General features: G+C 39.4%; 1 protein-coding gene across 1 annotated transcript in view; it reads right to left on the bottom strand.

Annotated features, from left to right (window-relative positions):
* Positions 1-275: 275 nt before the first annotated feature.
* The window catches only part of LOC120942505, a 189,993-nt gene continuing 174,391 nt past the window's right edge, over positions 276-15,877 (bottom strand). Inside the window, exons 21-25 of the mRNA XM_040355531.1 lie at positions 10,738-10,848; positions 5,198-5,299; positions 3,088-3,163; positions 1,696-1,823; positions 276-517 (exon numbers count right to left, since the gene is read on the bottom strand). Of these exons, the coding sequence (XP_040211465.1) occupies positions 314-517; positions 1,696-1,823; positions 3,088-3,163; positions 5,198-5,299; positions 10,738-10,848 (621 nt within the window). The 3' untranslated portion in view covers positions 276-313. The remainder of the gene's footprint in view (positions 518-1,695; positions 1,824-3,087; positions 3,164-5,197; positions 5,300-10,737; positions 10,849-15,877) is intronic.

Genomic DNA, 15,877 nt, shown 5'->3' with positions numbered 1-15,877 from the left:
AAACTCGGTCGTGTGTACGAGGCCTTACATTTATGTTATAATTTTTTTAGGATGTAACAAAAATCGTCTTAGATCTGCTAAAATTGAATATACAGTTTGATACAACAAACATGCATCTTATGTCCTCTCCAGATGTCAAGCACATATAATAACACGGTAGAATATTAAACATTCTCAAGTTCTTTAACCTGTACCATGCCTATATCTTCTGCCTGTCCTAAGCTCTGGCTCTTTGCTCTATATTTTCCTTACATATACTTCAGTGTTGCTTCTGCTATGTGTTTAGCACCCATCTTGCTGAATTTTTTTTTGGTCACAGTCTGGTACATTGGACAATCTCGAGACTTGTGCTTGCCTTGTCCTCTTTGTGTTGCCTTCTGAAATTCAGCTTGTTAAACTCCTGTGAAATTTCAATAATTGTTTTTCCTTTGGTTTCAGGAATGACAAAGAATATTAGAGTTCCAAAAAGAAAGATAACGACTATGAAGAGGATGAAGCAGAAATGTTGGAGACTCTCCTGAAAAACATAAATTAAGGTCCAAATGGGCATGACAAAGCAAATACTGTGAGTTCTCCACCCAGTTCATGTGTTAGTATTGTAAGGGATGTTTAGAAAACTAGGAGGGAAAGGAAGGTTAGAACATAAAAAAGAATAGAAAAAAAGTGGAAACCAAAAAAAGACGAGAAACGGGAGGTAAATAAATTAGATCCAAAAATTGTGTTAGGATGGCTGCACGCAGATAGACATTTCATTGACAATGACAGGTTAGCAGAAATCTTCCTGCCTTTGCTTATGCTGAGCACCAACCAGACTTGTTGTGAATGTTCTGCTGGCTTTAACAAAAAAACATATGTGGTGCACGTGAAAGGAAAGCACGTTCCCTTTTAGTCCAAAGAGAAGGGAAAGATTGCTGATTGCTCATATAGAGATTCTGCAGTGTGTCATAGAACTTCTATGTATGATCAGGGCTTTCAGGATTCAAAAGTAGGCATCTTTCCATTTTTAGAGCGGTTGTTAAGGCAAGACTTAATGCATTTCCTGCATTAAGATAAAAAAATGTCCCAGTATTATTATTATGCCTTCTCACCCCCAAATACTTGATCCAGAGCATTGTCCCTATCTGCAGTGGCTTTCTCTTCTCTCTCCCTGTATTCAGTGGACAGAGGCAGCAGCAGGAGTCAGTAACTCCTGCTGATGTCAATCAAATCCTGTTGAAAGTAATCAGGGCAGGAAACACACAGCCCCTATGGACACACAGCGTGGCTTTTGGAGCGAGCCCATAAGTGCACCCCCATAGAAAAAGGCGCACCTGGTGGTGCACAGACAGGAATAGGAGCCGAGGGCACCGGTGGGAAACCCCTGAAGAGGAGGTTCAGGGCCACTCTGTGCAATACCATCACAGGTTAGTATAACGTTTATAATTAAAAAATAAAATTACAGCCACTTTAGCCTATACATGGGTCAACTGTAAAAACTGACACTCAAACATAATAAATGATTTATTTAGCAAGTCCTCTCCGGCCATGTATTGACACCCTGTTCATCTTAAAATCCAAGGAAAATGCTGATTTGTCATTAATGACCACCCTATCAGAAACCTAAAGTAAGAGATTCTATGATGCATATATAAAAGTGCAACGAATGTAACTACTTTTTCAAAAGGAAACTCAAACTAACTCAGCATCGACACTTACCACAATATATGGGAAAATCATCCCTAGGATGTAGAGCCCAACCCAACTAAAAACTCCTGAGACAACAAAGGCCGGAACCCGGGGAGCCGGTCCGAAGATTTCTACACAGGTAGATATGGTAGCTCCAGCTGTGAATGAAAATCGAATTGTAAAAAACATGTATTATACACAATTTATCTCTATGTCCTGTCTATTCTTTGTCTCCTCCTGTAGACATCTGCCTTCAAGCTAAGCAAAAGGTGGCAAGACTAGCTTAGGTGGAAAGGTTTAAAAGGGAAGTCAGCCTGGCATTTATTGACTCAGCACATGATGGGAAGCTAAGACACTATTCAAGTACCACCACCAAAATTGCGTACATAATTTGTCAGAATTGAGGGTCCTCTGGGGCCCCATACATCCTACAGTAATATGGTAACAAATAAAAGCTTAGATTATAGTTGAAGCAACACATATTTCTCTAGAGAATTTGGATTCCGTTATACAGAAGTCTGAAATAGTGAACTAAGGCCAGGTGAATTGACAAATATTTCCAGTTGCAAAATGAACAATATAACAGTGTTGCAACTCATGGTTTAGTTTAGCACACTCCTCCACTTCTCCCTTCCTTGCCCATGCTAACCACATATTTGACAGCATAAGAGCACGGCGGAAGCATTTTCCAGTCAGGGGCAGGCTTTGTAATTACAAAATGTAGATAGAATAGGGGGGCTGAGGTACACCATGAGTTGGTGTTCGTTCTGGTAAATGGCCAGCAGCTCTCAGTGCTGATTTGTTGGGCAACTGGACAGAAGTCAAGCATAGTGCTATGCATTTATCAAGGTACATGTGTTTGATAAATGTTTAATGTTCACAGAGTAATTTTAGGTTGAACTTCCACTTAAAGGGGTTGTAAAGGTTTGTTTTTTATCTAGGTTTCTTTAGGCTAGTGCATTGTTGGTTAACTTACCTTTTTCTTCGATTTCCCTTCTAAATGTTTTTTTTCCTTATCTGAATTTCTCACTTCCTGTTTCTCCTCAGTAAGCTTGCCCCCATCATCCGAGCCGTTCTGGCTGGGGGTTATTCAGCCAGAACAGCTTACTGAGGAGGAACAGGAATTGAGAAATTCAGACAAAGAAAACAAAGAAAAATTTTTTTAGAAGGGAAATCAAAGGAAACCAACAATGCACTAGCTTAAAGGAACCTTTTTAAAAAATAAAAAACAAACCTTTACAACCCCTTTAATAATTACACTACCAACATTTAGGTTAAAAATATTACAAAAATGTTATAGCAGTCGCAAAATTAAAAATAAATCAGCTCATCCAAACTGCATTAGCTTATGTACGTTACATTGAAGATTTAGATGAAAAAACATTTTGATAAAAAATGATAAAGAATGTAGTGTGCACTAACCTGGTCCAGCTCCATAGAGGAAAATAAATGTAAAGGTTAGTCCAACACTGCAGTATGGCATCCAAAAATATGCTTTCTAAAAGTCACAGTGGAAATATAGAAATATAGAGTGAGGTACAGTGAGACACAGGCTTGAATGGAACAAATCGTTTTTTCTTTCACATATTTTCTTTTGGTGCTAAATGAGAATAAAGAAGATTCTTTTAAAATGTCTTTTTAGTCAAATACATATCAAATATTGCATATAAATGTTCAACCAACTAAAGCCCAACTCTGGGCCCAACTCCTTGCAGTGGGGCCTATTCTAGGAGGTTGAAGAAGATTCTGTGTTACTAACCTGACACCCCACCCCAGCAGGCTTTGGAGTTCTCTCCCCCCCCCCCCCCCCCAAGGCTTGGTCTAGTACAGGACTCTTAACTCTGTTTTGTACAATGTGGGGGTGAGTATGTTACCATTAGTGAAAGCCTGCTGGGGGGGGGGGGGGGGGGCACTTCAGAGATTTTATTTGTGTTATACTTGGGGTTGGGCTTTAAATTCTCACACCTAAACGTCCATGTACCTTTTTTGGGCCATAGAAAACATATGAGACAAACAATGCTTTCTTTTGGTAATAATGTCTTGCATAAATAATGTTATCACTTATCTTCTGGTGTGCCATCTGGGTGAGGACAACTTATTGAGTGCTCACTTAGGGGTGACTTTGTGGGTAAGCACCTTATCTATCTCATCCATCCCATGCTCCACTCATTTAGACCCTTTTATGTTTTCTTCCCCTTCCTCCCCCCCCCCTTTTTTTTCTTCTTCTTCTTTTATCTTTTCTTGGTCTTCTTCATTTTCTTCTCCTTCCTTGTGTTTCCTTGAATTTTTCCGCTATACTGATATACTTATTTGATACTGCAAACCATCTTTTACAAAGTACTCTGTGCCATTTCGCATTTCAACTTTTGTATACCTGGATGTACTTTTGTTTATTATACTATTGTTTATAACGTTGTTAAAGATATTTAATAAAAACTGAGATGGGAAAAAAATAAGCATGGTAAAGAAATAAAAAAACATAATGGCAACTTATATTCTTTTAAGAAAATTTAAATATGATTAACCAAAACCTCTTTATTTTGCTTTAAAATAATTAATCAGAATACAACAGAGTATTGCTGTTGCCAGCTAACAAATTCTCTTCAATGTCACTCTATCAGGGAAAATATGGCATCCTGCAGGATCATTCATAGTTGTTGGGAAAATCTAATACAGTAGATTGGTTGGATAAATGCCCTAATATTAGTTACTTAAAGCAGGGTTCCGGTCATAATTATTATTATAATTTTTTTGGCCAGTCAAATTGAAATACACTTAACATAACATTAAATATACTAATATATCGCCAAACGATCTGTGAATATATTTAACACTTGCCTTGTTTGCTGCTCGTTATTCTGTGGCCGTTGCCATTCTATGTGTGGGCATCCGAAGCCCAGAACATTTTTTTCTTTGTGGCGTGCGCAGTAGAGCGCTGCTCGTGTCGCAGGTTGTTAATGCCATTGTCATGACAACGGGGGGCGTTGAAGGAACGTCCCGCCCCTGTTATGCGTACATAGATAACAGAGGCACAGAGGAGCGCACAGTCTCCTGGGAAATTATGACACTCCTTTCCCAGGAGTCTGCGCGGCTTAGGGTGGAGCTCCACTTTAATGATAGTCTTAAAAAATATTTTTTGGCTTTCGGCTATTATGGAGGTCATGGAATTTAGGAAAGATCTTTTTTTGAGGGGAAGTAAATTATATGTAAAAAAAAAAAAAAATGTCACACACTGATCGAAATTCGACTAGTTCCTGCAGAACCAGGGGGAATGTTGATTGGTGTATGGCCAGCTTAAGTCTACCTTTGCTTTAACTGTGGCAATTACGAAATATCCAAGACACAAATCATAATAATTTTACTAGCTCAGAAAAGTGGGAATAAATGGATTCCTCTGCAAAACAACCTGTTAATAAAATAAATAAAATGCGCATTAATTAGCATGAAGTCACAATGAGAATAAACATTCCTCAAAATCTACATATAAAAAGAAAGATTTAACTTTTTTTTCTTTCCTCCCTGATACTCTTACCTGCATAGAGAGAGTCACTGTTAGGAGTGCCAAGGTCAAAGCCATAAGGCTATAGCCTCCAAGTATTAAAATTTTCCTTCCAAAGCGATCAATAAGTAGGCTCTGGGGAATAAAGTTATTAAATAGGAATTATTACACATTACACATGACACAATGAATTTGCTATGCATTTTTAAACTATACATAAATAGCAAGCCCCACTTCCGAGCTATAGCGATACCATTTTGTGGCAGCTAGTCCTGAAATGACTTCCTTAAAACAGAAAAGGTCTGACATCCCTGAGTTAGATAAGGAGGACTGTTCTGAGATTTGGAACTTTCCCTTCTCCCATTTAGTATCTGCACCGTGCTTATATCACCCCTGATAAGCATCACAACATCAACCCCCTTACTTTCCCAGCCTGTTGGCACTTCACACATCAGAAAGGTGACTTTTTTCCATATTTTCTGGACTTGCACTGCTATAGCTGTGTACTGGAAAAGTTGTTTTTCTGGCCAGGCACGATCTTAGGCTCATCCGATGGTAAGAATGAAAAAGGTGCACCATAGCATAATTCTGTATAAAAAATGGCATTTATTAAAAACGTAAGCGTACTTACAAACATCGATTTAAAAACGCTCCTAAAGTTTGCCGGCCGGCACTTTCGTTTGTATGCTGTTTTTAAATCGATGTTTGTAAGTACGCTTACATTTTTAATAAATGCCAATTTTTTATACGGAATAATGCTATGGTGCACCTTCTTTTTCATTCTTACCATCGGATGAGTCTGAGATCGTGCCTGGCGTTTTCCTTGGGACCTGTCTCCCCCTGTATCTCCTGTGAGTCCACAAAGGGCGCGGCTGGGCTATAGCCGACTGCATAGAAAGCTTGCCCTCTGGTAAGCGGCCTTACATTTTTGGTGAAGGGATCACTCTAGTATTACAATACCTGTCACTTTGGGCGGTGTGAGCTTCCAGGACCCTGTATTTGCATGAATGTTATCATTGGAGACATATACTGATTATTGCATTCTATGGACTTGATTTACACCATACCCTGAATGTAATTTTACCTGTTTAGAATCTCTTTGGCGCGGCTTTGTTTTGTATGTATGTTTTTGCTCTGTGTATCGCACGCCAGCTGCTGCCTGTTTTTAGTGTAACTTTCTCTACTAATTTTTGAGCCTATTAGCGCAGTTTTTTGTTTTTCTAATGCTCATTGTATTGTAAATTGCATTTAAGTAATTTTAGTATGTAACCAGATTTAGGACTCATGTATACAAACATCAAAATCATAGAAGTAAAAAAAAACTCTGCGCTATGAGTGAAAAGTGAAATTGAATTAAAGCTGCTCCCCTCAAAGTGCTTAACAAGCAAGCTTTGAGCTATGGGGGGTGTATAATGATAAGGGGGCACTAATGATAAATATGTGTACCAATAAGGTGCTAGCGCTCAATATTTCATGATCATAAATAAGCAGTGTGAACAATTGATTAGAAATGCATAATTTCATAATCATAAATAAACAATGAAAACAAAAAACAAAGTGCAATGTGCATCAATAAACAGCCAGCAGATATATGAAAAAAAACGTCCATGAAAACATCAGAATCACAATCAAATCAAATTTGCTTTTGCATTCACATTGACCCCAATTTACTAGGAGTACAGAGTTGTCTTAGTAAATGAGATTAAACAAAGTGAAAATTCTCCTTGTAAAAAAAATAGAAAAACAGGATTTTTCTTTGCACGTGATTGAATGAATAAAGTCAGCACAACGTCACCTTATTCAGTATGCTAAGTAAAAATTGTCTGTGCAAAAAGAACATTTCCTTATGAGAATGAGATGAAGTTTTGTTAACTTCAATCATAAGCAACTAAAAATCTTATCTTTTCTTTTTTTTACTTTCTTTCACATGATTGTGTATTATTTTCAAAGGGAAAATTCAGGTTTCAGTTTGTTTCATCTTATTCACTAAAACTGACCAGTGTGTTTTCTTTCAGCCAGCAGTTCAACAAAAGTTTTCCAACATGTCCCTTTAACAGAAGCCGATCAAACGATTGACTTCTGTCGAACGGGGACAGCCAAACATTGATCAACATTCGGCCAGTCACTGCAGGATGGGCTGAATTATTGATATATTGAAAGTACACAGAGATTCTTGCATGCATGCATACTCACATCCCAATGCCCCAGGAGTACCTAGACCCAGGCTGCTTTTGACATATCTTAACCAGCTCCTGTACTCCAGGCCAACGACCTGTGCCCTTCGACCACTGTGGTGGACTCATTGCCCATTTGTGAGGAGCTGGAGATGGGCTGTGATGGGTGCAAACTCTCAGCCACAGGAACTGGTTGATATTGCATAATAGAGAATTAGTGTCCCTTCAAGGGTTGCCAACATTCAGGTAACTGTTCCTGTACATTAACAAAGAGTTTTCATTTTAAGTGAAAAACTCCAAAACAAAAATGTAATATTGCAGCTTACCAATCCTTAAATGTGGATGTGAATGTGTATTTTCACCTGCTGATCAGACCAGTAACACACTGCCTGTATTGGGGTGTCTCCACTCTGTATGGAAGAGCAAAATAGACACCCTTGGACAGCAGTATTGTCAATCTGGGGCCAGGGCATTGTTAGATGGACTAGCAGATATACCTACTGTAGACTTGTTTAAGAAATTATTGCTAACAGCTAACAATTCTTAAGCAGTTGCAGGAATTTTTTTTTTCTTTTAGGATAAAAACTTTAACCACTTCAGCTCCAGAAGGTTTTACCCCCTTCATGACCACTGCCAGGCCATTTTTTGCTGTTCATCACCTGCGCTACTTTAACTGATAGTTGTGTGGTCAGGCAACACTGTACACAAACAAAATGTATATAATTTTCTTCACACAAATATAGCTGTCTTTGGTGGCATTTAATTACCACTGTGTTTTTTTTTATTTTTATTATTATGTACTAGCTAAATACCCGGCGTTGCCCGGTCTTCCTATCTTAACCTTTTGGGGAGGAAAATCATAGTAATATAAATATACCCATCTTTTATATAAGAGTGTAGGTAAGGGTTAATTTAACTGTCATATATTTTTATTTGGCATATAAGTAATATGTGTACCAGGTATTATTGAAATATCTCCAGGCGTACAGAAGTTATGTGGGAACATACATTTCCCATTGATTTGCATGGGACTTTAAACAAAAACCCCGACCCTCACAAATGGGGGTAGTTAAGGGATAAATTAACTATCGTATAGTTAAAGTGGACATATAAGTAACATGTGACCAAGTGTTATCGAAATATCTACAGCCGTTTGGAAGTTATGAAGTAACATGTATTTCCCATAGAGTTGAATGGGACTTTAAAGGAAAACCCCGACCATGGCAAATGGGGGTGGGTAAGGGTTAAACCACCTATCCTATGTTTGTTGCTGACATATAAGTAACATCTGTGCCAAGTTTCATGTTAATATCTTTAGCCGTTTGGACGTGATGCTGGAACATGAAGTAACATGTATTTCCCATAGAGTTGAATGGGACTTTAAAGAAAAACCCCGACCATGGCAAATGGGGGTGGGTAAGGGTTAAACCACCTATCCTATGTTTGTTGCTGACATATAAGTAACATGTGTGCCAAGTTTCATGTTAATATCTTTAGCCGTTTGGACGTGATGCTGGAACATACATACACACACACGTTGAGTTTTATATATATAGATTGTAAACAAATACAAAGACACATTTTTCTTACTTTCTACTATAAAACATATCCAATTAAAAAAACAAAAGAAAATTTCTTTATAAATTATGGGCAAAATGTATTCTGCTACATGTCTTTGGTAAAAAAAAAATCCCAATAATTGTATATTGAATGGTTTGCACGAAAGCTGACCAGAACCACCTCTGGAGGAAGTCTATTCCACATTTTCACAGCTCTTACTGTGAAGAAACCTTTCCATATTTGGAGATTGTGGGGCAGATCCACATACATCTGCGTGGGCGCAGCGTATGTGAGATATGCTACGCCGCTGTAACTTGCTTTTCTTTTCTTTGAATCCTGAAAGAATTTGCGCCGTAAGTTACGGTGGTGTAGTGTATCTCTCGCGGCGTAAGGGCGCGGAATTCAAATTGGGCGGGTAGGGGGCGTGTTTCATTTAAATGAAGCGCGTCCCCGCGCCGAACGAACTGCGCATGCCCCGTCCATCAAAACTGATTGTTTTTGACCTGAACGTAAATGATGTCCTGCCCCATTCACAGATGACTTACGCAAACGATGTAAAATTTTCAAAATTATACGCGGGAACGACAGCCATACTTAACATTGAGTATGCCAGCAGCTAGCAGCTTTGACTATACGCCGCTCGTACGTTCGTGGATCGTCGGAAATAGGTAATTTGCATACTCGACGCGGATTACGCCGGGAACGCCACCTAGCGGACGTCGAAAAATATCATCTAAGATCCGAAGGCGTACGAAGACGTACGCCTGTCGGATCTAACCCAGATGCCGTCGTATCTTGTTTTGAGGATTCAAAACAAAGATACGACGCGGGAATTTTGAAATTACGCCGGCGTATCAATAGATACGCCGGCGTACTTTCTTTGTGGATCTACCCCTGTATCTCTTTTCCTCTAGACGTAAAGAGTGACCCGTGTCCTCTGTGTTGACCGTAAAGTGAATAACTCAACACAAAGTTCACTATATGGACCCCTTATATATTTCTACATGTTGATCATATAACCCCTTTATCTCCTCTTCTCGAGTAAATCAATTCAGTTTCTCTAATCTTTCCTCATAGCTGAGCTCCTCTATGCCTCTTATCAGTTTGGTTGCTCTTCTCTGCACTTTCTCCAGTTCCCCAATATCCTTTTTGAGAACTGGTGCCCAAAACTGAACTGCATATTCCAAATGAGGTCTTACTAATGATTTGAACATGGGGCAGATCAAAGGGTTAAATGTGTACCTAACAATGTGTAATGTATTTATTATGTGCTGCTTTTTACTAAAGATCTCTTTGTTTCTTATCCCTGCACCCTAAATCCAGAAGCAGGCACTGGGGTACATCACTGTGTCTGCAGGGACCACCCGTCTGAAGTACATTGCAGGCGGGTGGTCTGCAAGTGTATACATAAATTAATACAAGCTGACCATTGTAAGCAACCCTGTCAGTGTTAAATGGTTTGTCTGAACCTTATAACGTTTGCCTTTAAGGGCTCTTTTACATCAGCTGCAGTAGAATGCATTTTTAAAAGGAGTACAAATGCACACACAAGAAAAAAATAACATGTTTCAATGAGGGGAGTTTAGTCCATTATGTTGCTTTCATGTGACTTTTAAAAGAGAACAGCATACTGCATTTTTTTTTTTACATGGAAACGCACATGAACAAACTGCAAATGAATGTAACTGCACTCGCGTCACAAAAGCACCTCAAAGCATTACAAATGAATGGAAACGTGCATGCGGAACTGCACACTGAACACAGGGATTGGGGTGTACAGTAAATGAGCCCTAAAGGTTTTTCTTTATGATTGAGTCTACAGATGAGCAAAAAACTTACACAGATCATGGCTGAGACAAACTCAAAGCTACCAACTCCCAAAGAGACATAAGCAATCCGGTCTTCAGGAAAACCAGCGTTAAGAAATACATCATATGAGTAGAAATAAATCTGTTGGATAGATGGATAATGAGTATAAGTAATAATGAGTATAAATAATAAGTAATAACATATTACAGGCTTTGTTAAGCAGTATCAATTTATAGATTCTCCAAAAACACCTGTATTATTTTCTTTCTACATGAGATTAAAGTAAATTTGCCTTTATGTCCATGATTTTACAGGTGATAGTAAAATGTAAAAAACTACGTTGCCATAACGTTAGGGCTTGTTATCACCAGATTCCTTGTCTGTAATAATGTACAGGGGGTCCCCGACTTACGAACGCCCGACTTACGAACAACTCCTACTTACGAACGGGACGTATCTGCCATTCTGTGCATGCATGGCCATTTTCGGCCATTTTCGACAGCGGGCACATTGGACGGAACATCGGAAAACAACGTATATCCCGTTCTGCGCATGCATGGCCATTAGACGGAACATCGGAAAACATCGGAAAATTACGTAATTGCCGTTCTGCGCATGCGGTTTCCGACTTATGAACATTTTCGACTTAAGAACAAACCTAAAGTCCCTAACAATGTTGTATGTTCCAGTGATAACTGTCTAAGAGGGAAATCATTAGAAAGGTACAGAATGTTTTTTTTTTATAAACATCATTTAAAAGTCACATATTGTTAAAACCAACGCAAACAAATTCATACGGTCATTGTACAAACGTTTCTGCTCTACATGTTTCGCCAAAACTGTCGCTTCTTCAGGTGATGTATAAGGCTTTGTATACAACATTACTATAAGTGAATAAGAAAACATTATAAGTTTATAATATAGATAGAGACCTTAAAACTTCAATATACATATACATGCATATACATACAAAATATAATTTTATATATATATTTTATATATATATATATATATATATGATCTGATAAAGAGGATCTCACCCCAGGTGCGAACATGTGTCATAGAGAAAATAGGCTTGTGGGTTCCTATCAGTTCTTCGGAGTCATGTCCGCATCTGGGATGAGATCCTCTTCGTCAGATTACCTATATATATGACTATATTTTGTTTGTATATGTATATATATATGTAAATTGAAGTTTTGTGATTTATAGATCATTAAGGTCTCTATCTATAGTATGAACTTATGTTTTCTTATTCACTTATAGTGATGTTGTATACATAGTCTTATAAGACTCCTGAAGAAGCCACAGTTCTGGTGAAACATGTAGAGCGGAAACGTGTGTACAACTGTATGAATTTGTTCGTGTTGGTTTTAACAATATATGACTTTTAAACCACGTTTATATAAAATAAAATAAAATTTTATATATTTTTTTTTGTTTCAAATCTGATCAATACGCAGCTAAAAACTCAGATTCTGTACCTTAATAATGATTTCTTTCTAAATTCTGAGAGGTGGTGCATTTAGAAAAAAACTTGTATTCTTGGTAAACTTATTTACAATATGTCTGAGGCCTTGTACTCACGACCGGATCTGTGCGCTGGAAACTGTCTGCCCGACAGTTTCCGGCGTACAAGGCTGATTTGTGTTTTGTTCCGCTGGCGTGTACACACCAGCGGACCAAATTCCCGTCGTACCGGAACGCGTGCACGTAAACTACGTACGACGTCACTATAAAGGGGAAGACCAAAGTTAATGGCGCCGCCCTCTGTTCCTCTTTTGCTAGTTACGTGTTTGCTCGTGTTAGTGAAGGTTTGGTTAGAGCTGATTCGCGCTTCTCGGTCTCCAGGCTTTGACAGCGTGTATTCACGGGTTCAGTGCGTGTGCTTGCGGTAACGTAGTTGTCATTCGGCTATAGGCAAGCAGGTTGTTTCTGCTTTAGCAGTTGCATCCTGTGCGCTCGTATCTGTTTGTCGCGCGTTTGTCGCAGGTAGTGCTGGATTTGCGAGTGCTTTCTGTTTCAGTGTGTTCTTGACTGACCAGCCGGCCGGTTTGAAGCCATGATGGAGCAGCAGCGTCAATTTTCGCGAGTTGGTGCTGTTTATGGGATGGCTGCTGGATATGTTCATTTGTCCAGTACTTTGGCCAGAAACAGGGGGCGGAGGCGTTTCTGGACCAAGAATTGGTTGCGCCAGCGTGACCAGTTCTCACATATGCCTCTGCTTAGGGAACTCCAGGAGAATAATCCTAATGACTTTAGGAATTTTCTCCGCATGACGGACCCCGTATTCAACCGTCTGCTGGATCTTCTGTCCCCCTATATCACGAGGCAGGACACTGTGATGCGCCAAGCCATCACGGCCGAGCAGAGGCTTATTGCCACGTTGCGGTACCTGGCGACTGGGAGGAGCCTGCAGGACCTCAAGTTCTCGACAGGCATCTCTCCGCAGGCGCTTGGGGTCATCATACCGGACACGTGTGCTGCCATCATCAAAGTTATGCATGAGGAGTATATTAAGGTAAGTTTCCTGGCTCTAATAATGTGGCCAACTAACTTTATTTTTATTTTCCCAGATATGCTGTGTGTTTAACTAACGTTAGCTTTTCTCCCTATGCATGTTGATATCAGCTTTACATGTTTTATTCTTGGCCTACCTGCATATTTGTCCCTTACCCAATATTAACCTGTCCAGCATGCTATCCTAGGGACAAACCCACCTTGCCATTTTTTCAAACAGGACTTTTTGGGGTTTTTCCCCCCCCCCCCCCCCCCCCCCCCCCCCCCCCCTTCAAACTTTTATTGTCCCCATCAGAGGGCTGTGGAGTCTCTTAATGAAGTGGCCCTATATATTTCATTTTCCAAATTCTCCATGCACATTTTTCTAATGCAATTTTAATACTGTGAACTGTCACAAGGATGCTTGTAGGATGTATTTGTTACAAAGTACTAAATCTCTAATTTTGTTTGTCCCCACAGCTACCCTCCACACCACAGGAATGGCAGTCTGTGGCTTCCCAATTTGCCCAGCGGTGTGATTTTCCAAACTGCGGTGGAGCAATAGATGGGAAACACGTCCGCATTGTGCCCCCACCCCGCTCGGGGTCCTACTATTATAATTACAAGGGTTATCATAGTATTGTGTTGATGGCGGTGGTGTCGGCACAGTATGAGTTTCTATATGTGGACGTGGGGAAGAATGGCCGGATGTCTGATGGGGGAGTGTTCGCACGGACTGATTTCTATGATCGTCTCCAAGCTGGTGGTCTGGCATTGCCACCAGATGAAGATAATGTGGAAGGACTTCCGTTTGTGTTCCTAGCGGACGAGGCTTTCGGGCTTGGTCCTCACCTCATGCGGCCTTTTCCCCAGAGGACCCTCACCTCAGAGAGGAGTGTGTTTAATTTTCGGTTGGCCAGGGCTCGGAGGGTAGTCGAGAATGCCTTTGGGATACTCACCAACCGGTTCCGCCTGTTCAGGACATCGATACATCTGGCGGAATATAAATTGGACACCGTTGTATTTGCCTGCTGCATTTTGCACAACTTTTTACGCAGGCACTCCCAGACGTACCTACCCGACATCGGTTCTGAGGCAAGACTACCCTCAGATCCCCTTCCCGGGCTGGACACTGGTCGCGCTGGCTTGGCCCCCCAATCAGCTCGTGAGGTACGCGACAAATATGTTGAGTACTTCATGGGTCGGGGGGCCATTGCTATGCCAGATCATATTTCTTTCTAATTCGGCCCCCAAAGAAAGGAATATTCTAAAAAATAATAAATAATTAGACCATTGGACTTTATACAGTTGTTTGTCATTAATGCTTTTTCTCTTTTTCTGTCTTCCTGGTTCTCTAACTAACTTCTTCAATTGTAATGCATAATTGATTTCTCCACTTTTAGTAACTAACCACATTTTGCACAGTATTCACTCATCTACAAACAGGGTATTGAGTCTAGAAATAAGAAGCAACTCCATTTGTAAATGTTGAGGTCAATTTTTTTTTATTTTTGCTTGTTCATGACCCCAAAAAAATTTTTTGATTTTTTTCATTACTCCCTGCTTTTGTACTTAGGAGTCTTCAAAATTTTTTAAAAAATTTTTTTTTTTTTCAGGTAATTCAACCAAAAATATTATGCAGATTATACATTTATTAACAAGTTCACTTTTTTTTTCCTCAAATATAGTTAGATTTATTGTTTACATATATATATATATATATAGATTATATTTGGTGGGGTGTTTACCGCCTTAAATTTATTTTTGGCCATATTTTTTAGGCACAAAAAACAATAATTTTGTAACCATTTTTCTTGTTTTTGGTGTGTTTTTCTAAAACAAAATTTTTGGGTGAGAATTTGGAGTCAAATCTCTACTTCACTAAATTCAGTGATTAGAGAGATTTATAATTCTATATATATATTGAAAATAATTTTTGGCGTTGTTTATTCTTTATGGTCTAAACTTTATAGTATCCCAAAATGTTCAACATGGTCAAAAAGTAACAAAATCAAATTCAAAAAATATAAAAACTCACAACAGCAGTCAGTCATGGTGTGCTTTCACACTGGAACACGCCAAAATTGGAAGATACACACATTCAGTGCAAACTCGCCAAATGTCATTGGTTCAACAGACAAATGGCCACATGTGCTATCTGACATCATGGGTGATCAATGTCTGTGTTTTGTGGGAGCAAACCCTTCCTCTCAACTACTTGAGGATGGAGGAGGGGGTTGGACCCACAAAGCACAGACATTAGATATTCTGTGATGGCAGATAGCACATGTTGGCACACTGTGTGTGTATCTTCAAATTTTGGCGTATTCATTATTCAAACTGTTAAAATGTTTGTGGGGGCGGGGGATGGGCGGGGGGTGTTTCAGTCTTTGACACGGCCCATCATGTCAATAATGTTCTTAAAATTTGCTTCGATTACCATCATTCTTTGCCGCATATTGTCCATTTCCGTGCTGCATTCCAAAAGGACATTTGTTACATTCTGTTCCATGAGAAACATCCTTTCACGCATATTGTGCATTTCAGTGCTGCACTCCATTACCTGCTGAATAATTATAGCAGCACTTGCACGTGAAAATCTTGGCACACCATCCTCCTCCCCTAAACCAACAAAAAAAAAATGGCATTTACAATATTATTTTTCAATGAG

The sequence above is a fragment of the Rana temporaria genome, chromosome 1 (assembly GCF_905171775.1).
Source record: "Rana temporaria chromosome 1, aRanTem1.1, whole genome shotgun sequence".
NCBI classification, from domain to species: domain Eukaryota; kingdom Metazoa; phylum Chordata; class Amphibia; order Anura; family Ranidae; genus Rana; species Rana temporaria.
Note: the sequence above shows the minus strand (reverse complement) of the source record. Positions and strands in the feature narration are given on the sequence as shown.